The sequence below is a fragment of the Anticarsia gemmatalis genome, chromosome 5, assembly GCF_050436995.1.
Source record: "Anticarsia gemmatalis isolate Benzon Research Colony breed Stoneville strain chromosome 5, ilAntGemm2 primary, whole genome shotgun sequence".
NCBI classification, from domain to species: domain Eukaryota; kingdom Metazoa; phylum Arthropoda; class Insecta; order Lepidoptera; family Erebidae; genus Anticarsia; species Anticarsia gemmatalis.
Window position 1 is genome coordinate 12,188,478 of NC_134749.1, and position 19,670 is coordinate 12,208,147.

Sequence of the window (19,670 nt, forward strand, 5' to 3'; positions counted from 1 at the left end):
TGTGAGTTTGATGTCTATGTTTGTGATGTGTTCATGAAGGGCTGAGTGTTGTGATTTAGTGTGAAAGTATGTTCTGAGTGATGTTATTTGTTTGTTGTATAGGTTTTGAATGTCAATCAGCCCTCTGCCGCCCTCTTTACGTGGTAGTGTGAGTCTCTCGACTGAAGATTTTGGGTGATGTTTGCGGTGTTTGGTCATGTGTGTATTTATAATGCGTTGCAGGCTTTTCAGGTCTGTTTGTGACCAATTGATGATTCCAAATGAGTAGGTGAGTATAGGGATAGCAAAAGTATTAATGGCTTTGACAATATTTCTAGAATTTAAGTGCGATTTAAGGATTAGGTTAAGGCGGTGTTTAAATTTTGTTGTGAGTTCTATTTTTGTTTCTTTTTGATTTATTTTTCTAGATTGTTTAAATCCTAAGTATTTGTAAGTACTGTGATCATCCATAGGCTCAATATTTTGTCCGGTTTCTAGGGCGTATCTATTGCTCTCTATTTGTCCCTTTGTGATAGATAGAATGTTACATTTGTCGACTCCAAAATCCATGCAAATGTCTTTGGAGTATTGTTGCGTTATATCGGCTAGCTTAAACAGGTCTTCTTTATTACTTGAGAAGAGTTTTATGTCATCCATGTACATTAAATGAGTTAAACAAAATTGGTTGTGAGTGGAATTAAGAGTATATCCGGCATTACTGTTGTTTAGGAGACTAGAAAGGGGATTTAATGCAAGGCAAAACCAGAGTGGGCTAAGGGCATCGCCTTGGTAGATACCACGGCGAATACAAATTGGTTCAGTAGTTATTGGTGATACGTAATGATTTACTTTGAGTGTAGTTCTCCAGTTCCTCATAGATGATTCTAAAAATGTGATGATTGTGGGATTAATTTTATATAATTGTAAGATATGCAATAGCCAGCTGTGGGGCACAGAATCAAACGCCTTGCGATAATCAATAAACATTGTATGAATGTTATGTTTTTTAATAAATGCTTCATTAATAGTTACTGCGTCTATTGTAAGCTGCTCCTTGCATCCCTGGCTATACTTTCTACAGCCTTTTTGTTGCTCAGCGAGAATATTATTTTCTGATAGATGAGCATAAATAGTTCTACTCAAACATGCGGTTAGTATTTTATAAATAGTCTGTAAACAAGTTATGGGTCGGTATTTAGATGGATCGTCCGTATTTGTGTCTTTTGGTAGCATATAGGTGATTCCGTGTGTGATGTATGGTGGCATTGTTTGTGGTGAATGAATGAATGTGTTTATGTGATTGTGTAGATAGGGATGTATGCATTTGAATTTTTTGTACCAATAATTATGTATATTATCGGTGCCGGGTGACTTCCAATTGTGTGTGCGATTGATGACTTGTGTGAATGTGTCTAGAGAAATAAATTCGAACTGCATTGCCGGCATGTGCTCAGTTTGCTCATGCACAGCGTTTACCCATTCAGCTTCTGGGTTATGTTGTACAGGTCTTTCCCAAATATTGCTCCAGAATTGGCGTAAGCTTTCAGCTGTTGGTAGTCTATTTTCCTGTGTGTTTGTGTTGTGATTATTGGATTTAAGACTTCTGTAAAATAATTTTTCAGTGTGTGTAAATTGTGAATTTTGTTTTTTCCGTGCAGTGCAAGTGAGGTACCGTTTTAATCTACTGGCAGCCGCGCTTAGTTTCTGTTTTACTGTGTCTAAGAAATGCTCTATTTCTGTGTTAGCGTTTTCGTATTGGGCATGATTCTGATATTTTCTTTTTACTGTTTCTACTGTTGTTAATATTCTATCACTTCTATTTCCCTGGATGTATTGCGTTAATCGAGCCACTTCTAATCTATATGTATCTATTCTGCTTTCAAGTCTTCTCTGCCACGGTGGTTTGAACACTCTTGGCCGATTACTATTAGACTTTAGTTTAGTACCATTACAGGTGACAGCTGTATGGGCTGCTGAATATAATATCGTTTGAAAAGTTACAAAATCTTGTTCAGTATTTAAATAATTGGGGAGGATATTCTTGTCAAGATGTTCAACTATTAAAGCAAACTTTTTAGATGGTTTTTGCTTGGGTAGGAATGGTCTTGAGGTTGGTTCAGATTCTTTGAATGTATCAAGTGTAGTTCGGAATTGCTGATCAATTTTAGCGTAGTCTATAGAGAGGTTAATATTTGCATGATTGTGTTGTGTTTCAATATTTGTGTGAGGGATATCCTGCGAGAGTGATGGTTCCGCATGTTCAGAGTCTGTTTGTGTGGCTTCAGTAGATGACTGGGTGGCTGTATGTTGTGTATGGATTGTATTTGGGTGATTGAGAGTGTTAGACCGTAATTGTGTTTCGACATCATGACGAATTTGGAGTATTCTGTCTTCAGACAACATTTTGTTATTGACAATGACTCTTCTTTGGTCAGAAATTCTCTGCTCGGATATATGGGACAAATGTGGGTAGGTTTCGATGAATTTATCGTGAAGCTTTTTACGGAGTCCTGTCATGTTGGTTTCGAGTTCGGATGTTTCATAATAGAGTCGGATTATTGTTTCGTTTATGTCATCCGACCATCGCATTCTAGTTGAAGCCTGTGTGAGTGTGGGGAGAGGTTGGTCGTTGTGTTGTAGATAATTGGCTACTTCATCTTTTATTTCCTTTAGTGTGTCTGTGGGTAGTAATTTGTTATTAATTATTGCTCTGCGTTGGTCTCCTACACTTTGTTTGGATGCATTCATTTCTGGATATTTTTCTGTGAAAGCTTTATGGAGCGGGTCTAAGTATCCTCTAGTGTGCGTTTCAAGTCTGGATGTGATGAGGTAGGTGCGCCATATGAACATGTTCATATCAGTTGTCCATTTTCTTCTCGCGCGTGATTTGGCAGTAGTGGGTCCATCATGAGAAGCGTGTGCTTCTTGGACAACATCTACTGCCAGTGGTGACGATGAGGGTGATGACGAATGATCAGAGTGAGGACGATTTTGGAATGGGTTGGGGGATGAGCTAGGTGAAGGAAAAAGACTACTTGATGGTGACGAGATTTCTGATGGGCTATTGGGATGAGGGATGATGTCGGCTGTCGTATTTTTATCGGTGGGAGCCCGCCTGCTCAACTCCAGACCGCCGATGGTTCTCATGCTGCTACACCCAGCACCAGCCCCAGGTGTGCCCCGGCGACCCCCGGGCAGCGACCGTAAATCATATATTCTTTTACTCATTCTCCATTTTAAAGGGTTACCTTGGCCTTGTTAGCTACGTAAGTTTAATTTGTACGCATGTCCGCCCCCCACGTGGCCTGGTGTTCGGCTCGGACGTAAGGTAGGATTTTAGGGGGCTTATTATTATTATTATTATAATTTTGTAAGATTTAATGTGGTGAATATTGAAATTAAGTAGCATAGAAGCTCAAAATAATAGCATAATAATTATTATTATCTGATTTATCATAGTTCTATATTACAAAATTTATTATAACGAATTAGGTTACCTACCTGTTAAGTTAAATGCACACGATTCATGAATAGTGAAACAAAAGAAAAGATTAAATTGAATTGAACTTTGATTATTTTCATTAATTTAAATTTTAACTTAACTGTGATAAATAATTACTATCATCTTATAAAAAGTAAGAAAACGAAACAAAAAACAGAAAAGGAAATAGAAAAAAAAGAAGATTACTAATTATTGTCAATTTGATTTGATTTATGAATGAATAAAACTGATTTGCATCTTAACTAAATTTATTTATTTAATACACCAATACCTACCTAGTAGAATAAATTACAAACATACCATTATTTTATACTATTTTATCAATTTTAGTTAATTTATACGTAATAAATATTGTATTTACGACCAAATATTCTTTCATACTATGGTGATACGCCCTTATTAATTTGAAATAATTAAATAATGTCATATACGTCAATTTTTTTTAATAAAAATGGTTTTGGTGAGAAAAAAATCATGGGGGTAAAAGCCATTTTTTTGGGAATATTGAAATTTTAAATATACAGATCGATAGAGCGTCGAAAACTAAACAAAGTTGCATTATTAACTCATTTTGGCCAAAAGTGGCTTTTACGCCCTTTCTTCCCCGAAGTAGCGACGTATTTAAAAGTGATAGTGTATTCGTTATTAGATTACAGAAGTGTATGACAAGTTGTGTGGAGTGAATAAAGTTAAAGAAGTTTGTAAGTATCGTACTAAGTGGAGTTCTCTGGTTTCCTACGTCTATGGGAAGAAGGCGAGATTTTATAGTTGTATGTATGATGGATTGTTAAGTAAATTGAGTTTAGTCGTTGTGTGGCAGCAATAGAGTCCAAATTTGAGCAAAATTATACAGCATCATTTTTTGAAAAAGAAAATAATATTGTGTAAACCTTACGTAACGTGGGATAAGGACAAGAAAAAGAAGTAATAGAGTAACAACTTGAGGTCAATGAGCAATAATGGTTGGCTAAGAAACGTAATTGTGTATAAAATAAATTGTTCAATGTTTTTGAAATGTTGCGACGATGTTTTAACAAAGAACTAAAGATACTGACAAAGGATTTATTTTAGGGAATTAGAACGTTGTACTCCTTTATTCGTGTAATTTTAGTTTCAGAGAAACTGAATACTTACTAAGGATAATGAACACAATAATAAATCCCAGATAAAAATATCCTTATTAAAAATGTCACAGGATTGAATGCGCAAAAGAACATTGAATGTACATAATATGTGCTATGTAGGTATATAATAATGTCAGCTCATGTCCTTCAGTCAATGTACTTATTAATAAGTATATCATATTGAAATATAATTACATTATATTATAATAATAAATATTAAATTAAATGACATAAACATGCAACACGAAAGTTTAAAGATTTGATCCGGTCAAAGTCCATTTGCTTGTCTGAAAATATTTATTTTTATGCTACCTTTGTATTGTTAACGACAGGACAATAACGTTGGCATTTCGACGGCAAAAGACTCTGTATTTGGCAATATGTTTGGTACATAGTAATTTGCTCGTTAAATGGCAATAAGCTCGACCCTCTATTACGCAGGACTGACTAAAAGGCAAAATGTGGTTATATTTCATTTCACTAGTAGCGCAATTTTTTATAGTCAACTAGAAATATAAAAAATGGTTTCTGTAAAATCAGCTAGGGGCGCTGATCAGGTTTTCATACAAAATTTGTCGATGGCTAACCGGTTGTCTATAGTCAATAGGGGTTATAAATCGCACTTCTGTACCTACACTACCTACACTTTCGGGTGTAAACGTGACGTGACAAAAAACAGCCTGGGCCTACGTGCTACATGCAAGTGCGTAATAAGTAACGCATGATACATATCGACGCAAACCAAATACGACACAAAGCATTTAACATGTAAGTTAATGTCGCGTCATAGGAAATGCCCTGCCGCAGGCTTGAAAACATGGACATCTGATTAGTGAAAAAGGAAACTGTTGTATGTATTTATTTACATTCAATAACATGATAATTTGTGAGTCAGTGTGGTATGTGATTCTGCGTTGGTTCTAGTTTGTTTTTTTAATTCATACTGTCCCACTGCTGGGCGAGGGATGCCGAACGATTTTAATTCTTTAAAAATAATTGTTAACAATGTTATTCATTTAAAATATTGCCAAAAGTAGCAAGATGTCTTATTTAATTAGAGATAAGATTTTTCTAATTTAGTGAAAAAAATTTCAAATGAATATATTAACATTAAATTTCAATTCAATTCAATTCAGCTGAAATTAAATTGACGATGACCCTAACTAAATACTTGGATGACTTTGTCAAACTTTCGAAGCAATTTAGGGCTGCAAACGATGAAGCCAGCACGGGAGCTAAAAGTAGCATATTTAAGAAGACCATCTCTAACAAATCAAAAGTGTAGATGAGAACTAAGTGGATAAATAAATAGAAGGAAAAACACCTAAACAATAAAATAAACTCATCATTTACAAAAACAGTCATAAGGAAGAAGTCCTATGTAAATAAGTCAGATACTCGTAGATACGTTTAAGAGAATTCTATTACTTTATTTGTATGCACAAGGTGAAGTCTTCGGGGCCGGTATCAAGGTTCGATGATCGTTTCCTTAAATGACTAACGCTTACCTCCATGCGTGGGGAATGAACCCGGGACACAGCTCTGGACAGTTGTCGCATGGTCTGCCTTCTGACACTTCTTTTATTCGAACACCCTGGAACAATGAAAGTTAAATTATGAGGAGAAAAATAATCTTAAAAATTAACGCCTGTTTCCTTAAGATTTTTCGTAAATAATCATTTTTTTCAAAGTCCCTATTTCGTACTAGACCAATGCGATGGACTCAATAACTAACCCCCTTGTAATTAATCTATATACAATGGTAATGAGTAGGTGTAGTACCAACACAATAAATTTTCTTACATTTACTAATCAAAAACCAATGTCTGAAACAAAATAATAAAATAAAATAGATGCTAGAAATCTTCATAAACAAATTTAAAAGAAGCAAAGAATCATATAATCTAGATATGTACATAATTTAATAACAGTACAACTTTAAACAACAATATTACACACAAACTCGATACAAAAATCAAATCACAATCAACTTTTTATGTACAAGCATCAATCACGAAACACGAACAAAAAATTGCAAAAAACACCGAATGTCTTGAACACAAACCTTAACACTGTTAGACCCCGTGTCTAATTCATTTAGATACTCGATCACATTATCTATATCTTCATTACTCGAATTTAAACTGTATGTATCTCTCATGTCTTCATTCGAGTCACATTCACTATAACTATCTGATGTAGTATATTCACTATCGCGCCTGTAGAATAGTTTAAAAATCCCACTTTTTTCCCTCCAAGAATCGTCTTTGAAATCCGCTGTTTTTCTCTTTCTATGTATCTTAAAAGGCACTTGTTTCAACTTAGGTTGTACAGTATAAGATGGTTTAGAAATGATAGTTTTTTTATAATTCTTATCATAATCTTCTTCCGAGATACCGCAATGGTTGACGAGATAGTCTCTCCTTATCTGTTCTTTAGCAGCTGGGTCTCGCCAATAGCTCTCTCTCTTTCTAACGCCTAGGTAATAATCTAGCTCTCTTTCCCCCAAATCGTCATCATCTTCTGCGACGTCATCGACTTTGGTGATATTCTCATCAATATTGTCATCTGATTCTTCAATAGTAATTATTTGTCGCTTCTTATTATTAGGCATTTTTTTCAAAAAGTTTGCTGTGTTAGAGCTTAGGAATTTTGTAGTTTTTCTGTACACAGAAGCAACGGATTCTCTTCTCTTTCTCATGTTGTTCATTTTTGTATATTTTCTGTAGAAACGGGATTCGATGTATCTTTTTATAGCCCTTAATAATTTTGTAGTTCGCCAGTTCATTTCAAATCATTTTGTGGCTTACAAACTGAGTTAAATGGGCGAGGTAAATGAGGGTAGTTCTCGCTGAAGCGCCCGCGGAAAACTAGCCGAGTTTTATTATAACGATACCATTGTGAAAGGTGACGTGATCGTGGTCACCTGCCAATGGGTGGCCGGTGTACGAACCAGTTTACAAGACCCATCAGTTTGTAAGACAATGTGGTTTTTCTATACTTTTGTTTAAAGGACAGGGGGATGGGAGGGGTCAAGTTAAACTGGCTATAGTGGGTGGTTATAGTAAGGGCGTGTTTACGGCCATGCAAACAGATCTAAATGTGTCCGCTGTAAATGACTCGACAAATTGCAACACCCTTGGGTAGTATCGCCTGTAAAAGCCTTATTAGCTCTTTCGTTTGAGGGGTCAATGACATAACGTTTGGTGTATAAATAGTTTTATCACAGTTGTAAACAAGATGTTTGTAGAGACATATTGTTGTTAATAAGATAGTGAAAGCGAACGACATTCCTTTTAATTAATTAAGTGATAAATCGTGAAACTGAAAGTTTCAGTGCACGCACACGTTTGTAACGCCATCTAGTTCGTATGAACGACACTACATGTAGTTCATGAATGTGCCGCTGTACGTTACTAGCGCTGTCAGTCAAGTTTACTATGCGACGCGAACCTAGCGCCATCTGTGGTCAAGTAGCTAAACTTTCAGTCGACAAGATAAAATAAAAATACACAAATTGCTTTAAAATGCCTGGAATTCTGTATTTTTTTGAATGTTACTCTACAAATATACAATTAATCATATTTCTAACCGAATCAACTGTTTAACTTAATGTACTATACTTATAAAGTTATCTTTTGCGTAGATTAAAATAACATAATAAATTGATGCACGTAGTCTGTAAACAAATGGACCAATCAACACGCACTAACAATAACGTCCTCCATTTTCCTCAAACAGCTCCTATAAACAATATCTGTTGAACAAGGTCGGAAGACTTTATTAGGGGACGGAAACTTCTAGCCGTAAATATGATGCATTCAATATTAGTTGTTATTTATAATTATTAATTCTGAGCATAGTTTGTTTATTACTTCATGGATGCCTCTTGACAGCTGTGTGCATGAGAGTTTATTAAACTTCCTATTACTATAAAGAGAATATTAAAATGTATTTTAAATGGCTAATCTCATTTGAAACCTTTAAAATGTATTTATGGAAAAATCTTTTGTAACAAGCTTGCTTTAGTTACAAGGTAAGTTTAATTATGAAATATCAGCATTTTTTTAATCAATTATCGATACAATTCATTTAAGCATTTATGAACACTCTCTCTCTCTTCCATGCTATGAATCCCATATGGTAGTGGGGTCAGCCTTCCTTATCTTACCCCTCCACTTCGCTCTATCCTGGACATCGTTTTCGGAAACCTCACACTCACTCATGTCTTTTTGCACTACAGTTTCCCATCTAGTTGTGGTCATCCAATGCGGTAATTTGCGTTTAAAAGGTAAATAAACGTTTTATTTACTTCACATTACGATACAAATAGGAAGGTTTGTCCAAGTTACAAATGTAATACAAAGCTGTTTGTAAAAATAAAAATAAACTTTTATACAAAAAAAGTGTTTCAAATCCTTTTGTATACGGAATAAAAATTCAATGTTATTTGAAACAATGCGATCAAACCTATGGATCAAGCCTGTGGTCTTTCGAATACAAACAAAAAATGTAAACTGTTTTAGAATTGAACTCAAAAAAAGTTTTATATACCTTTTTCCAAAGGCAAATACGTAGAAATTATGTGACTATGTCTTTAGTAGAACAGTTAAATATAATTTTACTACCTTTTACCCGCGACTTCGTCCGCTACCTGAATTTTCCCATGGGAATGGGTAGCCTATGTCCTTTCTCAAGTATCAAAATATCTCCATACCAAATTTCATGCAAATTGGTTCAGTAGTTTAGGCGTGATTGTGTAACAGACAGACAGACAGACAGACAGACCGAAAGACAAAGTTACTTTCGCATTTACAATATTAGAATGGATCTTACATATCAATAATGCAGGATTTTTAATATTATGATGCTTTCAATAATAATATAAAGCTAAGTTATTTCCCTAAGTGCCCTAGTTTTGTTCACGCTTTCAAGAATAAGCGCCTCTTCACGGGACTAATAGACGACAAGTGGCACAGGAAATTGACTCATGCAGCCTTTTACACGAGAAAAAAGGTTCTATTTTTCTATTCTAATAATAAACAGCTTTATAACTTTATAAGACTGAAAATTGTGTGAAGAATTTTATTCCTGTTCAATTCAATATTTTTAATCTGTTTTAAATTAGGATACAGCTAAAATGAAACTTCCAGATTTGCCAAGGTGTTTTTATTAACTATTTTCACGGAAAGGTTAGCCAGTTTATGTGAGTCAACTGCAATAACTATTACTACTTAGTTGTCTTATATAGAGGTTTAATTTCGACAAAGCTCCTTTCGACAAACCGATTTTGCGAAGCCTTTCATACAAAACTTTTGAACATTTAAGTATATTTCTTGGTTCTTATAACCGAATGTCGGGAACTGGCGGCCAGTGAAACCTGCGCCGATACGTCAAGCAATTCAAGGCATATTCGCGTCCTAATGTTACTATAATAAGCCTTTCATAACTAAATAATAACGAACCACATATAACAATTTGTCAATATAAAAAAAAATATATATATAAATATTATTGGACAACTCACACACGGTCATTTGATTCCAAACTAAGCAGAGCTTGTACTATGGTAACCAAATAACTGATAAACATACTTATATACTTCTAAATACATACTTATATAGATATAATTTACTTAATACCTTTATTCTGTACACGCACGGTATAAACAAACAGCATTATTGATTTGTAGTGCACAAATAATTGTATCACAATGTGACCTGATTGACTTGTTCACTATCACGTTTATTGTGTTAACTGAAATTGGGTTTGAAAATAAATACATATTTATGAATGTTGTATGAGAGGCAGAATTTTATTATCATGTTATGTCATGTTTGAGTAATACAGAATTAGAATTTTGGAAATAGTCTATCTATCTATCTATCGTATTGTTAGTGTTCAACCTAGTCTCAAAGTTGTTCAAGCCGCCCGAAAGGCCTTCGACATGGCTTAATGACTGTTATCTTAATTGACAACAACCGGAACCGACTTTTTACGTGCCCTCCGAAGCACGGAGACGCTCAGTTCAATACCACTATGCAGTCACCCATCTATAGAATAACCGCGCCAACGGTCGCTTAACTCACAGATCGTTTGCCGACCGGTGAGCACAACTAGCTATGAGTGCCTCGATAGTCAATAGTAATTGAAAGGGAATCTGACGACTACAGTTTTCTATAATATAGATTTATTCAATTACTAGTGTTCTTCTGGCCTTGCATATGTAGCATAGATTCAAAGTCATAATGTTACGTAAATATCTATGTACTACTGGTAAACTGTTTCAACAACGTATGTGTAGCTGTGGCTCTAACAATTTAGTTTTATGAAAGCTTATTCACAAATGCTTGCCCTTTCTTAAGATATACATACATATTATTATGTTCTTATATTGTTTTTTAATGACTATACATTTTCTATTTACTCACAACATAAAAACAACATCGATCATATGTATCATTTAAAAGCTACATTAGAAAACGTACAACCACAAAATCTCAACATAAATTATAGCAACTACAATTCGCGACCACCGCGTGGTCGAAGTAACTTACGTGTGTGGGAGTCGGCCATAAATCACGCGGAACCATTTTATTCCATAAAAAGTGGATGTTCTTAAAACGTGAGTGTGGTGTCATCGTTAATAATGTTAATAATGTCAGATCACTACTCAAAATATTCGATTACGCAACTGTCTTGACCTTGCGCGCCAAATAGGGTAGAGCGAGGGCGGCGCAAGTCATAAGAGGTAGCGGGAGCGATTTTATGAAAATCACAAACTTTTGCTATAGCGGTTGCTAAAAAGTTAAATTAAGTAATATGAGATAATAATGTTTTCATTAGCAAGTAAATTACATTACTTTCAATTTAATCTTTATAGTGGTTCCTAGTGCAGGTGACAATGTTCCAGCCAGGGCCTCTAGATCAACATTGTCACTAACGACAACTACCAGCAAAGAGCACGCTAAGCTATATACTATCATCAAGTGGCTATTTATCACCTAAATATTTGAGTCGAAGCTTACGAATGATAGCTAAGTGCTGTAAGCATTAACCAGCCAAGCAAGCGGTCGCAAGTTCAAGACCTAGGCCAAATTCAAACGATCTTTTGCCTAATTATTACTGGAATTTACTTTTAATGCATTTTTTGAAGCACGCTTACTTTCAGCTTAAATATTACTAAGCCATCTAATACGGTCTACAGTGCACGTGCTTTTAAAAACATTTATAATTTATATTACACTCGCTGAACGCTTGTCTCTTAAACCATCGCCAGCATATCACACGCGCAATGAATCAGTGAACATTTTGTTTATAAAACGCTAACCAAATATAGGAAACATATGTTTTCGGAGCGTACAAGAAATGTGACTCTGTTCATATAGACATGTGGTTGTATCTGACTCATATTTACTGAATAATGTTATGTGAACGATTATTGTAAGTTGTAGGACGATTAGGAGTCGATAATTTTTATCTTTGATAGGTTTGATATGGTCTTTATTTTTGATGTCTAGGGTTGATTTTTTGGGAAGGTATTGGTGGTTTTTGGAGTGAGACTAAAACGTATTGCGGAGTTTAGAAATATTGGTATACACAAACATTTCTTTCAAAAGATTAGTCTGATACAGGACTTTATATGACCACTGGGTCGTTATAAACCGCTCATGTCATTAAGTCTATATTTCAAATAGATTTATTTCCGAAAACTACGTACTCAGAGCCCCTAGTGTTTTTAAAAAGAAATAAGTATCCTTTTCAAGTTGCTACAAACGTCAGACGTATTCGTATGATAATGAATGGCATATTCGTATCGAGATACGAATACGACATTCCGATTTCAAACCTTACTACACCGACTGTAAAACAACATATAAAGGAAATTCCCATCAATACCTAACAATAGGACTTATCTTGTTTTATTCTATACTCTATAGAACCGACATTCATTCATAGTGCATTGTGTAGTGGACATCGCAGCGTTAGAGCTATTCTATTGATAGCGTCGTTTATTTATTAATAAATGCTTTTGTTTGGAATTTCTTGGTTTGAAAAGAAGTTGATATGTGAGGAATTATTTCTGTAAGTATGTAGTGGACACTGCTGCCATTTGCCGCCTTTGGATCATGGTTGGTTAATAAGTGTAAGGGCTTTTTCTACCGAAATTTTCAACTGCAGCTACACAGCTTTATTGTTAAGACCTTGTCTTTTTCATATTTTTTAGGGTTTCGTACCCAAAGGGTAAAAACGGAAGCCTATTTTTTTTTGGTACGGAATCCTTCGTGTGCCAGTCCAGCTCGCACTTGACTAGTTTTTATATTTCTTGCAATGAGTTTGTTAAAGTATATTTTTAGTAAAATGGTACTTCTTATCCTCTAGTGATAATATAGCCAGTTATAAGCGTATAAAAGCAGTTTATACTATTAGTAAGATGATTTTCGATCTGACAAGTCACTGTTATTCGACTTATTTTTCTCATTTTAAAACTGATTAAACAAACGTTCTTTTAGAATCAGTACCCACCCTTGCCGCACCGAGTGTGTTCACAATTAAACGTGCGCTAACAATTAGCCGCACCCTGTATAATTAGCTAAGAGTTTCGGTCACGCCACCGCGGAATTAATAATACTTAGTGTGGCTACACTTTTAACACTAATACAATCATTTATCATGCAAAACTTTAACTAGCAGTATCCATATTAATAACATAAATACAAAAATCTGTCTTTTATGCATTTATACCTAAAATGCTGAATCGATTTTGATGGTAATTTAGATTAAGATAGTCAAAGAACAGGGTGAATCATGGGCTATATAATTTTTCAACATCGAACAGGCTCAGCTAGTGGATGGTATTTTTAATAAATACCTGTTAGGGACTTGCAACTTTAGATCAAATATTAAAGACGGATTGTTGCTAGTAATTTTGTCAAAATATCCACAAAAATGGCTAGTTATAGTCCTGTCCTTGCTAGTTATAGTTATAATCCTACGGGACTTATCTTGAAATAATTACTTTTCCGGGATAAATGTACTGCCTCTTGTATGTCCTACTCAACACTAGTACTGCTTAAGTTTCCGATATGGAAAACTTGTTGCTATTTACAAACAAATGCTTTATTTAATTTCTAGGAACGTTATGAATGCTACATTGTGACGGAGCGGTGTGAACTAATCGATACTTACATCAATGGATCTTTGTTTTGTAGTTAATTAACAAACATAGAACACCACAACACAGGAAATAATCTATCGAAAGAACTTTATTATTTTGCGAATTTAATTCACTATGAAAGTATTATAATAAAATACTTTAGATTTGTAGGTTTTTCACTGAAACTTTTATAATACCTGTGTTTAAAATTTTGGTAGGTTAGCTGCATTATCTGGCTCATTTATTATTCTTATATACAAGATAAAGAGGGACACTATACCTAGTGATAATAATTGTTTCATCTGTTCAACTCAGTTACATTTCTTATTATTTTTCTGCCCTTAACTAGGCGTACATCTACCCCCTTCGGAAAAGCCGTTACGCCTCCTACATCACGCTAACCAATTGCCGTACAGAAACACAATAGTCCTTAAAGAACATGTAAATATTTTAAAACTTAAATTGTAACTTAAACCCAAATCCTCCCCTATTCCTGGAACGCAAGGGTCTCTTTTCGTAGCAGCCCTTGTCTTATTTATGAGAAAGTCTCTCACGGCTATTCTTCTTCTCAGAAGTTACACTGGCACTTCATCCTTCAAATTTAAAGCTGCCTACCCGTTATCAATCTGTAAGGTGTTAATAATTGAACTGTAAAGATAAACAAATAAATGACAACTGTCAAACTGTCAGTTAAGTGATAAATAGAGTGGTGGCATTAATATTATCGATTCATTGACCATTACTTAGTATTTGAGATACGGCCAGTGTCATTTACAGATGAGTGAGATTGCTCTAAGAGTTTCAATGTTGATAGTATTATTGTAAAAATTAAGAAGATTTTTATCCACAATTTTCATTTACGTGAAAATAATCCTAGAACATTCAGTTTGCGACTATATCCGAATGAAATATCTAAGCTTTTGTGATAAATCGTTCATGAAAGAAATCCCCCGTCGTAAAGGTTTGCCTCCGCGCTAAACTTAAAATCGAATAAACCGATTTTCTCTTAGATATTACGAATAAACGGAGTGATTTATTTTGTATGATCATTAACGTTTTTAGCCCTAAACTATTGCGACTGCCGTCCTATTCGCAAACCCGCGCCTGGGATAGTTTTTCACGAAATATTCGTAGAATTTATCAACTTCTAAAGCCAGCATTGTCCAAGAAACAACAGATATTTAACCCAGCAGGTTCGCCCATAGGCTATCGTAAATTAAGGCCAAGAACATTTTGAAACAAACAATATAAAACAAAGTTCAAAGTATACGGTTGAAAACCGATCGAAGTGAAACTTCCTTCAACTTTCAAACACATTTTGATGCAAAACTTCAAGTTTTAATGATGTAACCTTATATTGGTTGCAATTAGTATAAGTTTGAGACTCGTTTTTGGTGTCTTTTTAATTTTGGCAAAGGTTTTTTTGTATATATTTTGCTTTTGTTGTAAAATTAATGCTAGACTTACACTCGACAATGTCAGATGCTTGGGAAAACTTATAAGGATAGCAAGAGCTAAGTTGTTCATAACTGGGTTCGCTTCCATATTTTGATATGAGGTGATAAAATGGTAAGAGTGTAAGAATTCGTCTAATGTTTGATTTTAATTATTAGGCTATACCCGAAACAGTTATTTATGGATCGCACAATAATTGTTCAGCGTGGGAATCGAACCCACGACCTCCCAACGCAATGGTAGCGGCGTAGTGACCTAAACCAGTGCGTCAACTTTACTTTAAATACACCAAAGTTTGATATCCTTCGTACCTACATCAGTATTATGTTAGTACTATGTAAACAACTCGGGTTACCGTTGCACTCCGTCACTCGGTGCAGAGACTAATACTCTCATACGTCTGCTCGGCGGTAGATGGCGTTGTATACACTTTGGTGTTACGTTACTATAATAATATATTATTATAATGCGGTGTGTTCTGCTTTACTTAGTATACTAAAATAATTTCAGTGGTAAGTTTTTGGTTATTTGATGATTTTATAGTATTAATTATATTAAGACGTTTTTCACATATTATTTAAAGTTTAGGAGGGACTAAAAGTCAATCACGCTGCCTAAATGCGTGAAAATGTTGGATCCTTTTAAGTACTGCTTTAAAAAACTATCAATAAGAAAAGGACACCAAAATAAAAATCAAATATTTAAGCTAAACTACAGTAAAAATGGATAATTACGTTTCTGTTATTTTCATCACATATTCAAAACCACCAAAATTATAAAATCTTGCAAACTACATACACTTATTTATTATTTGACTTGCAATATAAGTAATTCACATTTTGCACAAACCATTTAGTTTGTTATGCAAAAGAGTGGGACTGTCGGGCCATTACATCTGTTAATCGGGTACACGATGTTGCACTGAAGCAAGTCAACCCATTTATAATATGGGACTTTTATATGCATGTTTACAGAATAGTTAAAACTTAAATATTAGGTGGGGGAAAAAGTCTTTTCACATTATAAGTATGTATGAACTTGAATTAAAATCTCTTTGGCTTCAAGAATCACAAACGAGTACACGGTTCATTAGGTTTCCTTCAGTGAGCTCGTGAGCTACCCAAATATCGAGCTTTTTTGTGTAGAGAAAAGATTTTATTACAAGTTCATACATAGTATAAATGCGAAAAGACTTTTTCCCCGACCTAATACAATTTTTAAATCTTTATATATGATATTTGTTTTTTTATCTCTAGAAGTTACAAACACGTCATGCACCATACAATATTTAAGTTTAAATTACTATTTTAATAAAATCTATTACTAATCATCATCTTCTATTTCTCAAGTAGGAAGATACAGTATTTTTACATTTAACTGATGACTAACGAATGAAAGTCTGAAGTTCGCAAGAAATATTTCCACGTAGATAAAATAAGTTACACAATAAAAATAGGAATCAAAGTATAAATAAATCTAGACAAACAGACTTCAGCTACAATTCCGGGTAGTCCTGGAATTACTAGATATTTGTAGATACCAGATACCGGAAAATTGCTTCATTGTCCTTTTTATTTATTTCGCTGTAACTTTAGTACAATAACAGAGTATTTGTTACTGCAAGTATTTTTAACTGTTTTTCCTTTTATATCAGCTTTAGCAACTTAAAAGTCTCTTTTTTATACTTTCTCTGTCTAAAGGTATTGCATTCACTTTACTTTTAATCAACTAGTAGCATCCTTTATTCAGCTTTATTTACAATCTATCGACCTGCAATATATCGTTTTAATCAACTTGTAGTTTAGTCGTCAAAGCATGACAGACTGACACAGATATTCTCAGCTCGATTTTCTACATCTATCGACCACCGACAACCGGCTAGCTATCGAGAAATTTTACACGAAAATCTGTTTAGCGCCTCTATTTTGGCAGTATATTTTGAATGTCAAACCCTCGATACTCGACAGAACCGACTGTCGCACTACCATTTGTTATTCGCACTCAGTAGTAGAAATTAGATTAGATTTGATTTATTAAAAGAGAAACAGAAAGACAGATTATATATAAGAGAATTTAGTCCTAGAGTTCAGTATTGGACAGAATGGCGACTCATCAACATTTAAAATAATAGTATATTGCGACCTAGCAACTATTACCTAATAATTATAGTGCTAGTCTATTTCAGTACCTAGGGCTCTAAATCAACAATACTAGGTGCTATCTGGACACTTTGTAACGAGCGATACGTGCCGTGAATATCTTAGCAGCAATCCTATCGACACACAGATACATCATGTCTCTGTATAATTACTCATTTGAGGTTGTACTAATATACGAATACGGGAATGTTATTGCATAATATGTATTGTACAATATTATAATTTACAGTTTTATATTTATATAGTAAGCTAATATTAGAAGATAATTATACATATACCTACTAAACATTAAATTAATATATTAAAAAACAAATTTTATATGTACAAATGAAATAAATAATAATAAAGGAATTAAACATAAATACAATTAAAGGCATCATAAAATATCTCCGCATCGCCGTCCTCGAGTAACGTGCCCAGAAGGCTGGCAGCATTGCCACGTTGAATGGCAATGCTTATTCTTTGCCCTAAGTATACAATATTATTAATCTTTTAGGGTATAAATTGTGCAATATATTTGTCAATTTCCGTACAAAGATAAGTTCAATTAGATCGTTCGGCCTTTACATACGAATATGGGAAATTCCTACTTAAATTAAAGATAGTCTGTGAAAATGGATGTTTGGGTGTTTGTTACTCAATCACGCAAAAACTACTGAACGAATTTTACAGAAATTGGTACTCAGATAGGATATAGCAAGGATCAACACGTAGGATACTTTTTTATTTTTCCATGCGGACGAAGCTGCGAGGACAAACTAGTATTATTATGAATACATAAGGTAAGTACATAAACCACATTCTTTCTCTCTTTAATAAATCAAAGAAAGATGAAAGCTTTGGTATTTTTTTCAGCGGATACACCTAACTACTCTCCTCAGATGAAATAAGGTTTGCTTTGTTCGTTTTTCAATTATTATAATTGCGTAAATCGATATAGACATGATACGATTTAATAGAGATCCGTCATCACCCGTGATTATAGATTTGAGCTGTAAATATATAGCATTTTTTTGTTATTACCAGAGACATGCAGTTATAATTCAACTAAATTTAAATGATCAATAATATATATTTTTTTTTAATTCGTCTTCAAATCATTTTATATGTTGGTGTAGCGTTTAATACTTGCAATTTGTAAAACTATATCCAAATCAGTTTGGTGAGGAAGGCACTTCCCGAATTTCCTAAGTCAATGAAGTTTGTTGTTTTTCAACAGTATAGTAGCAGGAGCTATTAGAATTCCTATCAAATATCTTATTTAGGTACACTCAATAGATAATAATATAAATGTCATGTGATCGAAGTTTGTGTTTTCAAGCATTGTGACTATTCGTGACTAACCGTGAGATATTAAATATTATAATATCATGGCGCCAGTGAACAATTATTATGACGCCGGCTATAACAGTTGGTAAGTTAGGTTATGGTCAATGAAATGCCAGAGGCATAATATGTTTTTTCAAGAGAATAGTATTAATTTACTTTCAATATTTGGCATCGAATTCAGGACAAAATTAGAGAACAGATTTCGCAGTATTAAAGCTCATGTAGCAGAATAACCATACCGCAATAAATTTGCAAGTAGTGTTGGCATAGGGCAAGATCAAGTTAACAATATCCAAAATAATTTCTTAAGCATACATAAAACGTGGAGTTGAAATAAAATACCAAAAATCACATCTTATTTTATACTACTATTTATTAATTTAAGCTTTACTTTATAAACCCCACATTGAAATAAAGAGCGTCCCACTTCCCACGCGTGACGCGGTACAACAAATTAGCCTGTGAACTTTAAAATGTCAGTTAGCACGAGCACGGCTGTCCTGTGCCTATACTTATCATCAAAGGGTGACAATACGCTTACATTTACTCCTGTAAACATTTATCTACTTAGCAGTTTTCTTTGAATATCGTACTTCGCAGCCTTCCGTACGTTGTCAGTGAAAATATGCCATGTTTGTGACTGCAGTTTTCTGATGATGACAAAATCGGTCTTTCATAATATACTGCTTTGAAACATCTTTATCTTCTTCAGACTTTTTTCAACGGGTGTTTTATTTATTATGTGAAGCCTAAACTCAAAATTGTGACGAACTAAAGGCTCAAAACTTGAAGCATTGCTCAGAATCGGTAGTGACTTATAATTTGAATCCGAACTTAAACGTGAAAGAATTAGAATTTGAGACTAGTCCAAAATTAAAATAATATAAACTGTCCTTACATTTCAAAATATTATACTAATAAGCATGTTAAACTAATTTCCCGCCGAACTAAAAAAATGTTCTACA

At 34.1% G+C, this 19,670-nt stretch overlaps 1 protein-coding gene across 1 annotated transcript in view; it reads right to left on the reverse strand.

Annotated features, from left to right (window-relative positions):
* The window catches only part of Lmpt (four and a half LIM domains protein limpet), a 227,131-nt gene that overhangs the window by 151,742 nt on the left and 55,719 nt on the right, over positions 1-19,670 (reverse strand). The window contains exon 2 of the mRNA XM_076114819.1: positions 6,114-6,199. Within this exon, the coding sequence (XP_075970934.1) occupies positions 6,114-6,199 (86 nt within the window). The remainder of the gene's footprint in view (positions 1-6,113; positions 6,200-19,670) is intronic.